This window comes from Corvus cornix, chromosome 1 (assembly GCF_000738735.6).
Source record: "Corvus cornix cornix isolate S_Up_H32 chromosome 1, ASM73873v5, whole genome shotgun sequence".
NCBI lineage: Eukaryota > Metazoa > Chordata > Aves > Passeriformes > Corvidae > Corvus > Corvus cornix.
This window is the reverse complement of record NC_046332.1, coordinates 85,143,605-85,160,745: the sequence shown is the minus strand read 5'-3', so window position 1 is coordinate 85,160,745 and position 17,141 is coordinate 85,143,605. Positions and strand designations below refer to the sequence as shown.

At 38.3% G+C, this 17,141-nt stretch overlaps 1 protein-coding gene across 11 annotated transcripts in view; it reads right to left on the bottom strand.

Annotated features, from left to right (window-relative positions):
• The window catches only part of OCA2 (OCA2 melanosomal transmembrane protein), a 191,840-nt gene that overhangs the window by 55,474 nt on the left and 119,225 nt on the right, over positions 1–17,141 (bottom strand). For 10 of the 11 annotated variants that reach the window (XM_019283069.3, XM_019283066.3, XM_019283070.3 and 7 more), the window contains 3 exons: positions 12,644–12,771; positions 8,035–8,094; positions 7,372–7,476 (listed from right to left, as the gene is read on the bottom strand). In XM_019283069.3, coding sequence (XP_019138614.3) covers positions 7,372–7,476; positions 8,035–8,094; positions 12,644–12,771 — 293 coding nt within the window. Of the gene's footprint in view, positions 1–7,371; positions 7,477–8,034; positions 8,095–12,643; positions 12,772–15,635; positions 15,799–17,141 lie in introns of those variants that run through there. The other variant, XM_019283073.3, reaches the window with a different exon arrangement.

Here is a 17,141-nt window from a genome sequence, read left to right as displayed (position 1 = left end):
TACAGAGGGATTGTACAAGCACCCAGCGATCAGGTTAGGAAAGATAAAGCCGTGACAGAATTAAGTCTGGCCAGGGACATCAAGAGCAACAAGAAAAGCTGCTGTAGGTATCTTAGTGATAAAAGGAAGACTAGGGAAAATGTGGGTCCTTTCCAGAAGGAGATAGGAGACCTGGTTATCCAGGATATGTGGAAATGGCTGAGGTACTCAATAACTTTTCTGTCTCAGTCTTCACCAGCTAGCATTCCAGCCACACTGCTCAAGTCACAGAAGGCAAAGGTAGGGACTGAGGGAATGAAGAATCACCTGCTGTAGGAAAAGATTAGGTTTGAGACCATTTAAGGAAAGAGAAGGTGCCCACGTCCATGGGGTCTCATGAGATATATCTGCAGGTCCTGAGGGAACCGGCTGATGAAATGACTAAGCCACAATGCATCATATTTGAGAAGTCATGGCAGTGTAGTGAAGTTCCCAGTGACTGGAAAAGGGAAAACATAACCCTCATTTTTAAGAAGGGAAAAAGAAAGACCTGGAAAACTACAGGTCAACCAGTCTCATCTCAGTACCTGGCAAGGTCATAGAGCAGATCTTCCTGGAAAGTATGCTAAGGCAAATGGAAAAGAAGGAAGTGACTGATGACATCCAACATGGCTTCACTAAGTACAAATGATACCTGGCAAATTTGATGGCTTTCTCCCAAGTCAGAGAGGCATGGATCTGATGGACAGACCACTTGGTGGATAAGGAATTGACTGGATGGTCATACTTAAAGAGTTGTGGTCAATGGCTCAATGTCCAAGTGGAGCCCATTGACAAGTGTCATTCCTCAGGGATTGATATTGGGACTGGTGCCATTTAACACTTTTGTCATCAACATGGACAAAGTGTTCAAGACCAGGTTAGATAGGGCTTTGAAAAACTTGGTCTAGTGGAAGGTGTCCCTTCCCATGGCAGGAGGGTTGGAACTGGATGATCTTTAAGGTCTTCCAACCTAAAGCATTCCACGCTCCTATGATACTGTCTGGTTTGTCTATTTGTGCAAAATGTCAATGAAACATCAATTCACACTGTTATTTTAGGGATTCATTGCTGCTCTACTTCACAACACACACTGTGCTAAGAACTGCCTGTGGCAAAGATACCTTCTGTGAAAACTGCAGAGAATATGCATTAATAGAAAACAAACTATTTGTCGCTTCCAAAACTGTTGATGATTGCTCTGTCTCTGCAGACAGCTACAGCCTAGTCTTACACTTTTATCAAGCAGTGAAATTCAGGACATCATAGAAAACTCTGGAAGGGCAGAAGGCAAGGAAAATTCAAAAATAAAGCTGGCATCAAGAACATGAGATACATATGAAACATTCAGCACTGCAAGAGAAAAGTGTCTGATAGTTTTAGAGGTAATAAACAGTGGGCCAAAAATTATTTACTTTCTAACTAAGACCTGTCAGAGACTAAGTCACTTTGTCAGCCAAATGGTTCACAGAAATTGTTTGTTGCTCTATATTGAGGAAATAGTATTTAAACTCAGGTAAAAGAGGGATTTACTCTGGCTGTCATTTTACTTCTGGTAATAAAAGAAAAATATAAACAGATGGATTCAGCATGTATAGCTGATAAAACATGTCAATTAAACTAAAGAGCATACTGGTAATAACATCATGTGACCTAAAATTCTAAGGTGAAATTCATGACTATTTAAATGACAATATTAGGAAAGTCCAGGCCTTAAAAATTAGTGTCTGCCTGTCAAAGGATGTCATTGAGAGTTCAGCTGTTGAAAAAGGAAGAGAAATATCAGAGGTTTAATAGAGTGATATACAGAGCATCAGTAGAGCATCAATACATTTATTCTGCAGGCAAAAAAAGCTGGATATGCAACATGAAAAACCCCTTGCCATTCAAAAACTAAAATGTGAGAAATATAAGAGCCAAGCTTCTGGTTTATGAAATTTTCATGATAGAACATTATCTGGGTGTTTTTTAAGCAACTCCCAGGTGTATCTGTATATATTAGATTTGCAGCTGGCAACACAGATTAGATTTGCCGCTGGCAACACAGCATTTTACATACAGTCCAAGTTCACAGAGTTTCCCACAAAGTATTTTTCAAACTCAAAATTCAGGACACTGAAACTGTAAAAGGACCAGCTGTATCAGCTGAATGTTCACAAGTCCAGGGAACATGATGGGATTCATCCCAGAGTACTGAAGAAACCTTATGTTATGGCAGAACCCTTCTCAATCATCTACAAAGGGTCTTGGGGACCTGGGAAGGTCCTTGCTGGCTGGCAGCTTGTCAGTGTTATTCCAGAAAGAGCATGAAGAACGACCCAGAGAATCACAGACCTGTTAGTGTAACCTCAGATCCTGGAAAAAACATAGGAAAAATCATACTGGGTACTACTGAAAGGCATTTAAAGAGCAATATAATCATCAGGCACAGCCAACAGGTGTTCACAGTGGGAAAGTCCTGTTTAACCAATTTGATTTCCTTCTATAATAAAGTCACCCTCCTCGTGGATGAAGACAAGGTAGTGAATGTAGTTTTTCTGGATTCTAGTAAGGATTTGGATACTGTTGCTCACAGCACGGACAAGCTGTCCATCTGTGGGATGAGCAGGTTCACAGTGCACTGGGTAAAAAACTGGCTGAAGGGCAGAGCCTAAAGTGTTGCAGTGAATGGGGTCACAGGTGACTGGTGACCAGGCATCAGTAATGTTCCTCAGGGTTCTAGGGCCAGGTCTGTTCAAAGTATTTATCAACAATCTCAAAACAGGAGTTGAATGCACCATTAGCAAGTTTTCTGGTGATACTAAACTGGGAGGTGCTGTTGACTCTCTTGAGGAACTATATGAAAGTCCTTGAGCATGTCCAGAGGAGAGCAACAAAGCTGGTGACAGGGCTGGAAGGCATGTCCTATGAGGAGCAGCTGAGGACTTCGAGCTGGTCCAGTTTGGAGAAGGCTGAGGGGGTGATTTCATTTACAGCTTTCTGAGGAGGGGAATTAAAAATGGATGTGCTGAGCTCTTCTCCTGAGATCCAGTGACAGAATACAGGGCAATGGCTCAGAGCCGTATCATAGCACATTCAGACTGGACATTAGGAAGCATTTCTTTACTGAGAGGGTGGTCAAAAACGTTCCTAGAGAGGTGGTCCATGCCGGGGTTTAAGAGTCCTTTGGACAAAGCCCTTAATAACAGGCTTTAATTTTTGGTCAGTCCTGATTTGCTCAGGCAGTTGTATTGGATGATATTTGTAGGTCTCTTCCAAGTGAAATAGTCATGCTATAATTCTACAATACTTTTTTACAGTACATTCTTTACTCGGTGACAAGAAATTATTTATTTTCCTGTCACATGCAGATAGCTATCACAGTTTCCAGGCATGTTTATGCAAAGAAATGCAGTAAACACTCACTCATGCAGACATCTATTTAATTAGGGAGCTGGATCTTCACTTTTGAATTTAAAGGGAAGGGAAAAGTCCTGGGATTACAGTTAATTGGGCAATTTTCAACCCCCTCATCTCATTTTGGGGCAGTTCATTTTCTTTGCATACAGGACAAATTATTTGAAATAAGCAATTAGAAGATATTTTGAAAACTGTTTTGTCTTCATGCATTTCCAATGCTCTATTTTAATGTAACAAAAACAGAATTTTGGCAAGACAGAAACAATAAAAGTACTCAACCTATGATGAGCTAAGTGCATGCAGAAACCCATTGCACTGTTTCTTGTAGGGAATTCTCTTTGTACAGCATCCTCTGTAGCAAAACATACATGCTGTGTTCTGCCCTCTTCACAGAGTTTTCAGTTTAGCAACTTCAGTACATGAATTCCATATGGTACTGACATTTTTGATTGTGGGTTACACCAGATTTTACCCTTGTCTAGAGCAGAGAAGAATTTGACCAACAACAGTGTTGCACTGAAAAGGTATTTTCAGGGAAGGCACTTCAAATAAAACACTGATCTGATTTTTGTAGTTTCAGAATTTTTTAGTAAGAGAGAAGTCTTCTCCATGTTGCTGAAGGCTGCTGAAAATCATCGATACGTTCACTCTGTTTAAAGACATGAATATTTTGCACTTTAAAATATGCCCATCTTAAAATAACTGAAAATATTTATGTTTTGTTCTTCAGACTGCAGATAATGTGTTGTGTTTTAGAGTAAGGAAGAATCCTAATTTACCTACATGGATACATAGAATCTCTTGAAAATGCCTAGAATTTTTTCTAGGAAACCATTTTCCTTATTGGTTTTCATTACTTCAATTCATAAAATAGTTTATTTCCTAGAATTCTGTGTAGTGCTGGTTCAGATACACTGATATTCTATTCCCCTTTCTAAAATATCAATCTTCACTTTCCACTTTTCACATCCTCTCAAAGTTTACTGACTGTTAAGTCATCCATAAATTTTAATGCTGTCAAATATGAAACTTTACATGAAGCAGTCAAATTTATCCAAACACAGATGAAATGAAACTTTTTGTCTCAAGATCCATTAATTAGGCATTAATATTTTTTTCTTTTTTTTTTTTTCTATACACGAAGCAAGTCATTATGAATCTGATTATCTCACTAGTACAAACACAGAAACTGAAAGGAAGTTTTGGACAACAATACATCACCTAGATTTTTTTAAAGGAAACACAACATCACAGTTACAGAGCTGTCTGCAGGTTTTTCTGGTTTGAGTCCCTTCAGCTATGCACCTAAGTCAAAACTCAGGCTCTAATGGAATTTTGTATTTCTTCCATTTCTTAAGTAGTTCCTGGGTCAAAACACTACACATAACAGAAAACTGAGAGAGTTGGAGCTTCACATCTACAGTGCCTTCAGCCCAAGGGTGCAGTCACCTCGCACAGAAGACTGTCCTCTCTCACTCCAGTTCTGAGTTACTATGCTGATTGTGCAGCCCATCCCCTCTCCCTGTTCCAAGTCTGGATGACATGCACTGCGTATTGTTTTAGGGGATGAGTGGAGGACCTTATCCAGCAGCACAGAGGCAGTGTTGGGGACATCTCATAAATGAACTGATGCCTGTCTTCTTGAAGCTTCCCACCCGTGAAGGAACAAAACAGTGTAACTTTCCAGACACCTTTGCAATTGCAGTAGCTTTTTCCACAGTCAGCTGGGAGCTCACAACCAGAAAAACTGGGACTGGCAAGACTGCCACATCCCTGGAATATGGGACAAAAATCATGGCTTTCTAATGCAGAAAAGGCACCATTAGCATCCTTGACTCTGAACTGCCACCATCTCTGCATAATATTTAACGAATTCATGTACAAGTCAAACAAGCCATTACCCCATGAGACTGGTTTCTTTTAACTCCTATCAGTCAGTGGCAAAGTCTCTATAGGCAGAGGTCTGTGATGTCATCCTCCAAACACTCTTCCCTCAGTCAGAGAACACGGCTGTTAGCTATGAAACTGCCCAGATTTTTGTATCTCTGGGTTCAAAAAATTGAAGGAACTTCATGGATTCCACATCCCTACCCAGTACCTGGTCCATCAAAGCTATGACTAATGAAAAGCGCAAGAGAGATTGATCCATTGTCATGACACTGGTTCACCACTGAAGGAGACTTAAGGAGACCTGGAGGGATTCAGTACATCTGTCTTCCATTATTATGAGTGCAGGCTCATTTGTGAAGCTGGAACTTTTTCCTAGGAAAGGACAGGATCATTCATGGGTACCTCATAGCAGGTGCCCCATATTCCTATATCACTAGGGAATGTCAAACCAAACTCATATATAGAAGTCCCTGATTAGTGAAAAGTCATTCTACAAAAGATTTGGATTCAATATATTTAATACTCCTCATCAGAAGTTCATAACTTTGGCACATATACTGAAAAATAGCCTTCCAAAAACTAAATACTTCTTGTTTTAACAGTAGGAACAAAGTACCAAAGAAAGAAAAAGAATTTTAAATGGAAGTTTAAAGATCTTGGGACTTAGTCACTTAGGAACATTCTGTAAGGACTTTCTAATGCAGAATGACTAAGTGCAAGACTAAAGTGCAAGTTTATTCACTGAACTAGATGAATCTCAGCTTTAGTTTGCCAAATAGCACATTAATGTCTTAACACCTCAGCTAATGACTGCTTTTACATAGGTGAGAATATGCCTGCATTTTTCTTCCTGTCTCTTCTCTCTGCCTAATAAAAAAAATGAAAAAATTATAGCAGTCTCTCAGGTTCGCTCCAGAACGAGAAAAATACAAATTTGAAATAGCTTAAAATGTTGACAAGGATCCCTCCCTGTCCATCTGTATTTGCCACCTGCAAAGACACAAAAGAAATGGTATTCAGGCATCCAAAAGGATTCTTGCATTTCAGTCCCTTTTCCCAAAACATACTCCTTTGGTTGTTATGCAGGTAGGTGTTGTTTGGTATTGCTCCAAGCCAATTTTTATAGACTAGCTGGATATGAGGCAAAAATCTTCTAAGTAAAGATTTCTGCATTATTGCTTAATAGACCTCAAGCATTTGCTGGGAGGTGACTCATCCCAAACCAATCTTTCCTTTCACACCTATTGTTTGAAGTCTGTTGTGGTTAAATCAATATAATTTCACAGGAAACACCACAGTAATCAAAGCAAAATACCATATTAATATATATTTATAGAGTAGTTACAAATCTGCCCAATTTGTTATATGCCCTGTAAGAAGTGTCTTAAACCTTGGCACAGGTTAACAGTGGACATGAACATCCAATAATGGGCAAAAAAAGGTGAAGAAAAAATATACTTAGCTGAGAAAGAGCTGTAACAATTAAATAGTACGGTACAATGAATGAATGATCACAATTTAAACTGAGAACTTGATTAAATAAACCTATCTGAGCATGCCCTTATTTGTTATAATTTGATACTTTTCTGATATTGAAGCTCAGCTGCTGACAAGCATTTGTTATGCTTAACATAATTTGGTGTTTTTTAAACTAATTACATAAGTAAGGTAGCAATAAAAGGTTCAGGTGTTAAAAAAGCATTAGCATAAACAGCACATGGAGGAAAAACATTCATAGCAGTGGATGGATAGTGACAGTTTCCATCGAAAAGACAATTTTATTTTTCAAGTATTTATGTGGATATAAGAGGAGAAAGTGCAAAAATGCAGCCAAAACAGTGCCTCTAGCTCCACAGCTACCTGCAGCAATGGCCAGCTAGATACCTTAACAGTATGAGTTAGTTTCTAATACTGATTCAATCTCAGAGGATAAAGTAAGCTACGGCACAGCAGAGGAAAAAAAAAAAAACCAACCAAACAAAAAACCCCAGCAAATTGTAATCAGTAAGCTCAGCTCCCTTGCCAGCACCTGGAGAAGGATGTGCAGTGCTGCACAGACCTTACCATTGTAGCTGTGAAGGGGATGTTGTCAATCACAGAGGAGGCCAAAGCAGACACCCAGAGCACTAAAATTATGGCCACTGCCAAGCGCTGATCCTCAGGAACCACCTGGAATTGAAAGAGAGAAAATTATAACTTTGAGATCAGTGTTGTTCTGTGGGTCCCTCACGGCATAATTGCATGTTCTTTACAGCTTTAATTTATTGACATTTATCATTCCTTTAGGCTCTGAAATAGGAAAGGCATCTTAGATAAAGTAGCCTAACATTTAGTAACACAATTATAGTTCTTCTTCCAAGAAAACTTGAGCAAATGGAAGTACAGAGATTGATATTTCTAATACTCAGCTTTCACACAAGAAATACACTGTGCAACTGTGAATTTTGACCTTTAGCTGCTTATACTTTTTCACCTTTGCATTTTTGGATTTTTTAGACTACAGAAAAAGCTTCTCTATTGCATTTATGGCTATGTTTATTCTGGCTGTGGACAGATATATACATATTATATATCACCCATGCCAAAGTATGACATGCTTTCTTGTTATTGCTGATGCAGGAATGCAATCATTAACATCAAATTCAAAATAAAAATATTATTTATTGTTCTACTGGAGTAAAATGATTTTTCTTATTCATTAAAAAATTATAAATATTTTAAGCATACCTTTATTAACAAAGCCGTCTGCTCTCCTATATAGTCTATTAAGTGCAGATGAGCCAAAGCCTGGGAAAAAAAAAAAGACATCGATATCAACTAATGAAGTGCATGATGTACTTACTTCTTTTTTTCACTGGATGTAACAAAATGCAACCATTTCTTCCCATTTACAAGATATTGATATTCAACTCATGTAGCTTCTACAGAAGTAATTTTAGGCAAGAAAAGACACAGCAGAAATTGGTGACTATTTGCAGAAGTGAGCTGGTTGCAATGAAATGCCTCAGAGGATTACTCAAGAGCATGGGACACAGGATCAGAGAATGGCTGAAATTTAAAGATGACATTGTTCAGTAGATACATGTCTTCTGAAAACCAGAACACAACTGATTTTAAATCAGCTTCCCCAAGCTCACAATATAGATAGAAGTGTATCATGTGTTTCAAAGGTCAGATGAAATCAGGCATCTCATGCTCAGTCTCAGATGAAGAAACAGGAAAACAAATTATGCTTCTTTTTTATGGCTTTCTTAGACCCATTCAAAAAAACCCCAAAAACCTCCAACAAAAACTACCAAAACCAGTATCCATCTGCTAAAACCAGAACAGAGATCTTGGGTGAATGGGAATTGGCACAGATGCAGCAGCATCTGAAAGGCAGGAAATCCAGCTCTCCAATGCCCAAGTTAGGCATGTAAATTAAGGAGGTGAGCCCTGTAAGCACTGGACCCCAGGACAGCCCAGATCAGAGTGCTCTACCCTCCCTGTGAGAACCATTCTCATTTGTACAGGACACTTAGGTAGCATTCCGTGGTGCTACCAGGGATGAAAAGACATAGGAAGACTTCAGCCTAGTGGTGCTGACTCTGATCTCTCCTTGGGCACATAGAATACTGACTGAGTCTTCACACCCAAGGATAGTGACCTATTTCCTTGACCCTCAAGGTAAAAGGGTGATTTTAACCCATGAGTGCTAGCCTTTAATTCATTTGGGTTTTGTTTTCTTTTCTTGTGGGCATGAAGAATGAAGTACTATTTTCAGGTTTAATAAGGTATATCTATTTTATGACTTCTCAGTTTCTCAGGAGAGAAAATCACATCATTTTTTGTTTAGCCTAGACCACGCTGGTTGGCTTGCTTTCATTTTTTTTCTGTCAAGTAAAAGAATCAGTCAGCTGCAATACCTCACTTACTGACATCAGTCCCTCACAGAGCTGCAGGAGTCAGTGTTCACACAGCACAGCTCCATATAACCCTCACACCGGGCAGTCAGACAGAGCCCTTCAAAGACTGCAGTGGGAAAAAAAGCATTCAACTCACATGCTGTCAAATTCCATGACAGATGCAGACAAAAATCCTAATAGGCTTCGAGTGGTGTGGTATAGGACACTGTCTTGTCAGTGACTAAGGTGCTTTCATTCAGACTGGCAATTCCTGTACCTGCAGCTCGATTGGACATCAGCTGAATGATAGTGGTTTGGGTGTCACTACATAGTAAATTTGGCCCAGAAATATTTTTTTTTTAATCATACATTGAAGAACAAAAGGTTTATCCACAATTAAAGACACAGCATGCAGAAAACAAGCAGCAAAACTTTTAAATACAGGTACATACCCCTTACACTTAAAAAAATGAATATTTTCCCATTACTTTAGCTTCCCAGGAGAAAGTTTCCTAAGAAATTAAGTCTTGTTGGTGATTTTAAGTTACCATTTTCTTTCTAAGCCATCTGTGTTGCTTTATCAACTCAAAGGTTATGTCAGTGACTTTTTAAATGTATATAAATGTATATAAAAGCAATATTCTTAATAGTTTTTATATTGTTGCTTTGTGTTCACACTTCAAAATAAACTTTTAAACAGCTAGTTGTCAGCAATTAGAGCCCAGATTTACATTCAATTAATACTGCTGCCTTATTAATTATCTACTAACAGAACGTGTTACTTTTGAGTAACACTCAAAATTCATTCTGGAACACAAGAAAAAGAGATGTTCAGGACACACACATCACTCCTGCAAGACAGTCTGCAGGTAGCCCATCTTGTTAGAGATGGTGACAATACTAACCACATAAACAATTTTAGGATGTCTCTATGATCTCCAGGCCACTCTCCTGCAAGCACCTAACTGCAAGTCAGCAATTAGTACCCTGCCACTGTCCTCCCCTGCATGTAAACTGCACAGAGGGTCTCCTGGATATTCCTGTGTCTTCTAAGAGGAGTAAGCATTATTGCACTAATTGGTGTCTTCAAGCATATTAGTTCCTGTGTGGCAGTTCACAACAGAGCTTTACTGCAGAAAAAAATCATGTGCCATTTAAAAACAAAATCTAATTTATGCATAAAAATTTTGATTAATCCTCTTGTGGACAGTATGTCATTATGTCTGTTGTAAATAAACTCTGCCTGAAGGATTTAAGGTATTATGTCCATTTCTACTATAAAAGTGAACAAAGAACTGTAATCCTGAGAGGCATAGGGACTTATTTTACAGAGACAGAAGAAGCAAAAAGATTTTTATAGCATGTAACAGCCACTTGTGACTAAAGACCAAAAAGACAGCAGTAAAGATTAATTACTCAGGGGACACAAAAGAAAACAAGAGAGCTCTAAAGGATTTCCAAGTTTTTCGCTGTGAAAGATGCACCAGACTGGACTGATGAACCCCCAAAGGCAGAGCCTCCAAAAGTTCCCCTGTGGTTCAGGAACTCAAATCACATTTTCCAAAATGACTTGCAGCCTAAGTCCCACACAGGTTTTTAAATGTGCCTTGTAATAGGAAAGAGAACATTTATAGCAGTAGAAACAGCTTCAGACTGGGGACTACCCAAGCCGAAGGTTCACCAAGGGTGAGAAATATGAGCTGACAGTTGCTGGATGCCCTAGACCATGGAAAGATTTCTTATATTTCAATGTATATTTTTGTTTTGACCAGTTTCTTCTTGACACTGGTAACTTAAAGGAAAGAAAATTGCCTTTGAAAGGACTGTCACCTACTAATCCAACAGATTCAGATTAAAATTAGCAGTGATGACATACATAGAACATATTCATTTAATGTCTCACTTTTTTTTTCTTGATTATCTGGAAGAGTTTCTTTCATGACTTTAAACTGCTGTTATTCTAGGGAGCCAGGAAAAATATTCTTTCATTAGCAAACTATTCACTGGTGACCTGAGAAACCATAAAAATGAAGTTCAGTGAATTATAATAGTTGTATCCAAAGTCTGGCAGTAAATGGCAAATCCCTGTGTATTTTACTGTGGTATTGTGCAGTCACACAGCACTCAAATCACAGCCAGTCCATCCAAGTTCAAACAATAAATACATCAGAGAATACAACTAATAAACCGTTACAGCAGAGGTAGACAAAATAAACATGGCTACAGCGTTGATTCCCTGTAAGGTCTAGAAAATGCAAGGTTATATAGAACCTGATAGAATGGAGAACTAAAAATTGCTTGTTCTAATGAGCATACAATAAATCAATATTTCCTGATGAATTTTAGACTTAGTAACTTACAGAAAACTTCCTAATAATAATCAAAGTTTCCACTCATCTTCTCAGAGGTTACCAGATTTTGACTTCCACTTTGGCATTAATTAGAGTTAGTTGGATTGGTTCTTGTTTCTATTTGCTTCAAACGTTGTCCCTGTTACTGCTGGTGATTTTTTTTAATAGATTCCAATTTCCAAATTCCTGGGATCTTTGCAATTATTGGGAGGGGAGAGGGGAGGAAAGAGGCTGTATGAGCAAATTTGTTACCACAGGCTTTTCCCAGGCTTCTCACTCAGACAATACACTAACCATGGCAGTGTCAGTGGTCACATGGGTATTGTCAGTCTTGTTTCTACATCATTATTACATCATTTAAACCCAACAATTAACAACTGAAGAATAGTCAACACTCTAGAAGCCAAATTTAAAAGTTAATGTGAGTATCCACACAAAAAAAAATTTCCAAATATTTGGCATAAAAATAAATCCTCTCAAGCTATACAAAAGCATCAAGTAGAGAATAAAAGGGGATACAAACATGGATGGACTGTTGTCAAGCAGACAAACACAGAAACTACACAGCAAGATATCCAGGCATTTCAAGAGCTGAATATCTTTTAAATTAGTATTGCAAACTGAAATTCAGTGTATTTTCCTTTTGAATCACACTTCTGTGTGATATCTTAGGCCATTTGGCAGCATAGCAGACAGCACTAGAAGCATTTTTCAACTCTGGTATAATCTTGTTCTATTATTTTTCCTATCATTTGTATAAGTAATTGTAAACAAACACATAAATATATATAAAATATCTGCACATATAGACCAACAATAAACCCAGAAACTGAAATTTAAATTATAGAAAAATGATTGTGTGAGATACATTCAACAAACACAGAATAAGGAGAGAGTGAGATCAAGTTTACAATGAAAATTTAAATATGAAAGAGGTCCAACTAACTTTCACACTCTGCAATTCCTCTCTGTATTACCATAACTACACTTGATCAACAATATTCCAGTGGGATTGAACCAGCAGGAGGCCTCTCTCCATGAACATAATTCACATTTGAAATTGTTTGCAATTCTTCAGGCTTTATAATCAGAGAATATTACCTCCATGAGAACAAACAATGCTGCAAAGAAAAGGAGGGTTGCCCACTCAACTCTGTGCAATATCATCTCAAAATCATGGATGTCTGCTAGCACTAGCAGCCAAAGGGCTCCCAACATGGCAATCCAGCCTGCATGAGAGAAAGAGAGAACAATACTTTACACTTCACAGACTTGTTATGTGCTACCAACATGTAAGTTACAGTATTGTGATTTTCAAAGATTTTTGCCATATTTTTGCCCTGACTGTAACAGGAAGAGTTCACAGACACCACAGGATTAATGGTTTCTGCTTTTAAATTAAAACAAAAGAAAAAAAAAAAAAAAAACAGAGTTGGGTTACCCCAATAATCAATGGGTTTAGATCACAGAGAAACCTTTAGGTATTCAGGAGTAGTGAAGGACTCTGCAGCTCCCAAAAGGCTGGCTGCATCCCCTGGACCTTGAAGACTCAGTGGCTACCTGCTCTAGAAGACAATCAGGAAAGGAAACTCTCCTTAGAAAAGAAGGGACACTTAGAGTAAAAGAGGCTGTCTTCAGAGATGATCCTCTGTACATCCTGAAGTGTTTTAATACACATATTTAGGTAACCAATTGAGAGAAAATACAAATCAAATGCACAATCAGCTGGAAAATGCAAATAGCAAGTCTCCTGTCCGAGCAAGGCTCACTTTCCCTCTGCACAGTTAAAATTCTTTCTAGAGCTGTTTGATCCCTCTGTTCTATTTATCTTAAAACTCTCAGAGTTCCCAAAGCAGCAAAGGAAAGTGAGAACTGTCAGTTCCACCTACCATGACTTTTCAATAGCAAAGCTGATTTGCTGTCTCATAAAAGAAAGCAAATCAACTGTTTATGAAAATTAAATTAATTTTCTCTGAACACAAAGAAAGGGGATATAGAAATGCACTGCCTAATTTTCTTCTGACTGTTGTCTTGGCTGTTTTCCGAATTCATTAAAGAATAGTGGGCCCACTCCACCTTAAATAAATGAAGATGATGGCAATTCCTGTTAGAATACTGCAAAGGAAAGTAGGTATGTGCTGATTTGAAGCTAAGTAGCAGAATTTTAACTGCTATTTTATAAAAACTTAAGTCACACCATTACATTTTTCTCATATGCATTTTGTATGTAAGTACAACATAGTGAAGCATTAAAAAATTTCTCATTACTTCTGGAACAATCTGTGAAAATATCTCGGTATTATTTTTACCCTTCTGTCTCCAATAATAATGAATCAACTTGAATTGATTGTTATCTCTATATGGAGATAACAATTAATCACTAAAGGTAATGAAATATTATGGAATTGCTGATGAGGTGGATGGAGCCAGCATTTTCTAGCACTGTGAGTGTTATCAGCACACATCAGCTTCAAGCATGCAGCTTTGCATGAGGGAACAGTGCCTGGCCTTATAATATTGTTCCCTGAGAATACAGACAGGCAAGGGAGGTGTCATCCTGCCATGCTTCAGCAAGTACAGCTCTGCAGAGGGAAGTGCAAACACATCAGCTGCCAGTTCTGGCTGCACAGAGCTTATTTCGGAGAGGAGAGGAGAGGAGAGGAGAGGAGAGGAGAGGAGAGGAGAGGAGAGGAGAGGAGAGGAGAGGAGAGGAGAGGAGAGGAGAGGAGAGGAGAGGAGAGGAGAGGAGAGGAGAGGAGAGGAGAGGAGAGGAGAGGAGAGGAGAGGAGAGGAGAGGAGAGGAGAGGAGAGGAGAGGAGAGGAGAGGAGAGGAGAGGAGAGGAGAGGAGAGGAGTTTCTTGGCATTTTTTATTCATGATGAAGAATTTTCAAAGTACTAGGATACATCAAAGACTGGCTTCTCTGTTCATTTTTTTTCTAGCTTCCTGGACCACAAAAAGAGAGCCATGAGGAAGAGAAACAGAAATAATTTTTTAAAATAACTTCTCATTACTCTAGTGAAAACAAAGCCCATTTACAGTTCCACAGACCACTTCCTTTACTGCCTCTTAGTGCCTCTGTTTGACAACAATTGATGTCCTGGAAAGAGAACTTGGAGAGAAACTGAATCTAAATTCTATTTCTACCTGTTGAAGAGGGTGATTGTTTCTACTTATCCTAGGGAAAAGAAAATGAAATTTTATTATAAAATGCATCTTGCAAATTTATAATGCAGTCTTCATAAGAAAAGATTTCCATTTCTTCTGCCTGGTGCCAGAAAAAAAGTACAGTAGTAATCACTTGAGTGCTTTGCTTTTCTCTTACCCAGTGGGGAAAACCACCTTTGGAATAATACTTAGCTCATGATGAGCAGAACACAATTGCAATCCTACTCAAAACCCCCTTATTTTAAAATAATCAAGAAGAAGAACTTGAAAATATAAAACAATCTAATAGAACCAAATAGAAGCCTAGAATTTGAAGGCAGGCAGGAGAAAGAGAAAGAAATGAGGGGAGAAAAATTACTGTGTAATTTGTAGGCCTTTCAAATGCTCGTTAAGAACAGTTTGCATTCCTCAGCAAAAGTAATTTTGTCTGACCTACTACCTCATAGTAGCAGATCAGAAGCACAGAAGTATAACAAGCTTCCTCCAAACAAAGCGAAAATGTGGACGCTGTATGCTCACATTACATGCACAGAATTTGGGGAAATGCATTCATGAAAACTGAGCATACACAAAAATTTCACTTTTCTGGAAATCGAAATGGCACTTGAGACATTTGAACTGAAAACCAAACTCAGGATAATATTGCATGATCTCAATGCTGGTCTGAGCAAAACAGCATGCTGCTCAAGACAGTGCAAGATAACACATTTAGGTTGGAAGGGATAAAACTGTAAAAATCCAGGATGGGAAGCAACTGGATGCCAGATAGTCCTGCAGAAAAGACTTGACAGACACAGTGTATCACAACTAAATCTCATTGCTCAGTGAAATACAGAACCAGGGCTACAAATAGTAAATTCTGTGAAGCAACCTCTGCTCTCCTCATCCCTGGAAAACCCTGAGAATATATACTGTAAGATGCATACCCATGAGGAAATCTGAGGCAGAGAAGGAAGCACAATCAGTGGTCTGAAGAGTTGACTTCTGAGGAAAAATGTGAAGAATCCAGGATGCTTAACTCAAGATGATTAAAGAGGTCCTGACAAGTCTTTGGTAAATACCAGGGTTCCCCAAAGGGCAGAAAGCAAGCTGTTTGTGGCAGCAGTAGGACAAGAAAGAGTGAGAAGATGTTAACAGCAACAACGATGATTCAGGCAACACAATATTCAGGATCACACATTTATAGTGGTGGAGAAATAAGGTTTTTTTAAAAACCATCTAGACCCTTTCATTCTGCCAGATTAAAATATAGTACTCCTATCTGCAAATAATGGGAGGGACACACTGATTTTTTATATGTTTTTCTCTAAGTATGACTTTCATTTTCTGTGCTCTTTAAAATTCTTTATTTGTTGTCATAAAGGCCACAGCAAGTTTTTGTGAACTGCAAAAACCTTCTAAGCCCACAATGTCCATTACAGGCCTACCAGCTAAAATATATTTGGTGCTTAGCTTTGAATAATTATTCACACAGCATGGTATTGAATATATGAGTAAAGTCCATAACTGTGTCCCAACAGTTTAGTCAGAAGATATCTAATTAGCTCCACAACCACTCAGAATGTAGCTTAAGGATGTATCCCAGTCCTTCATGTACTATGGTGTAATTGTAATGTAGTATATGCTTGATCATCCTCTTACACAAGCCTATAAAAATATTGGGGTGAAAAAGTTAAATCAAAGACATACTTCCAGTAGTGCTTTCTCTACTCATAGAATATGTTCTATCAGTAGTTCTGAATGTGAATGAAAATGTTCTGTATTTTGGTTTATTCAAATTTTGTTTTGTTTTATCAGGCATCCCTGAAAATATACATTCTGAAATCATGCTGAAGTACTTGCTAAGTAGTACTTGCTGTCCACTGATAAATGCTCTTTTATCTTTAATATTATTTTCTTTTTAATATAAAGTTACCTTCTCACAAAGCAACTTGCTGGTCTTTTGAGCAGTCTATTTTCAGGGTCTTAGTGTCATAGAAATAATTTTCTGTTCTGTGCTATTTTTGGCACCACAGTTTAAGGCAACTCCTTGGGGGACAGAACAGTGATGGTGACAGTCCAAGACTTGCACCACACCAATAAATACTTGGTACAGTACAAGAGGAATAAAAGAATATGGGAAAAAAATAATCCCATGCAAGGCAAAAGAAGTGGGGTCTTATGCTAATACAAGGTAATTACAGCAATAAAAAACAGAAGCTTTGCATAAAACAAGGAGGTAAAGAACTGACTGCTCTGTAATCCCAGATCAGCACATGTGCCTTAGGAAAGGATGTGCTGGACTTGGTTGAATAGCTGTAATAGCATGAAGTCAGAATGTGAAATTGTATTCACTATTGTCTTTTAATGCCAACACCTAACCTCATTAACTCTCCAAACACAATTTCATAGATGAGATGGGATGGCATTCAAAACAGAACACTGTAAGAAAG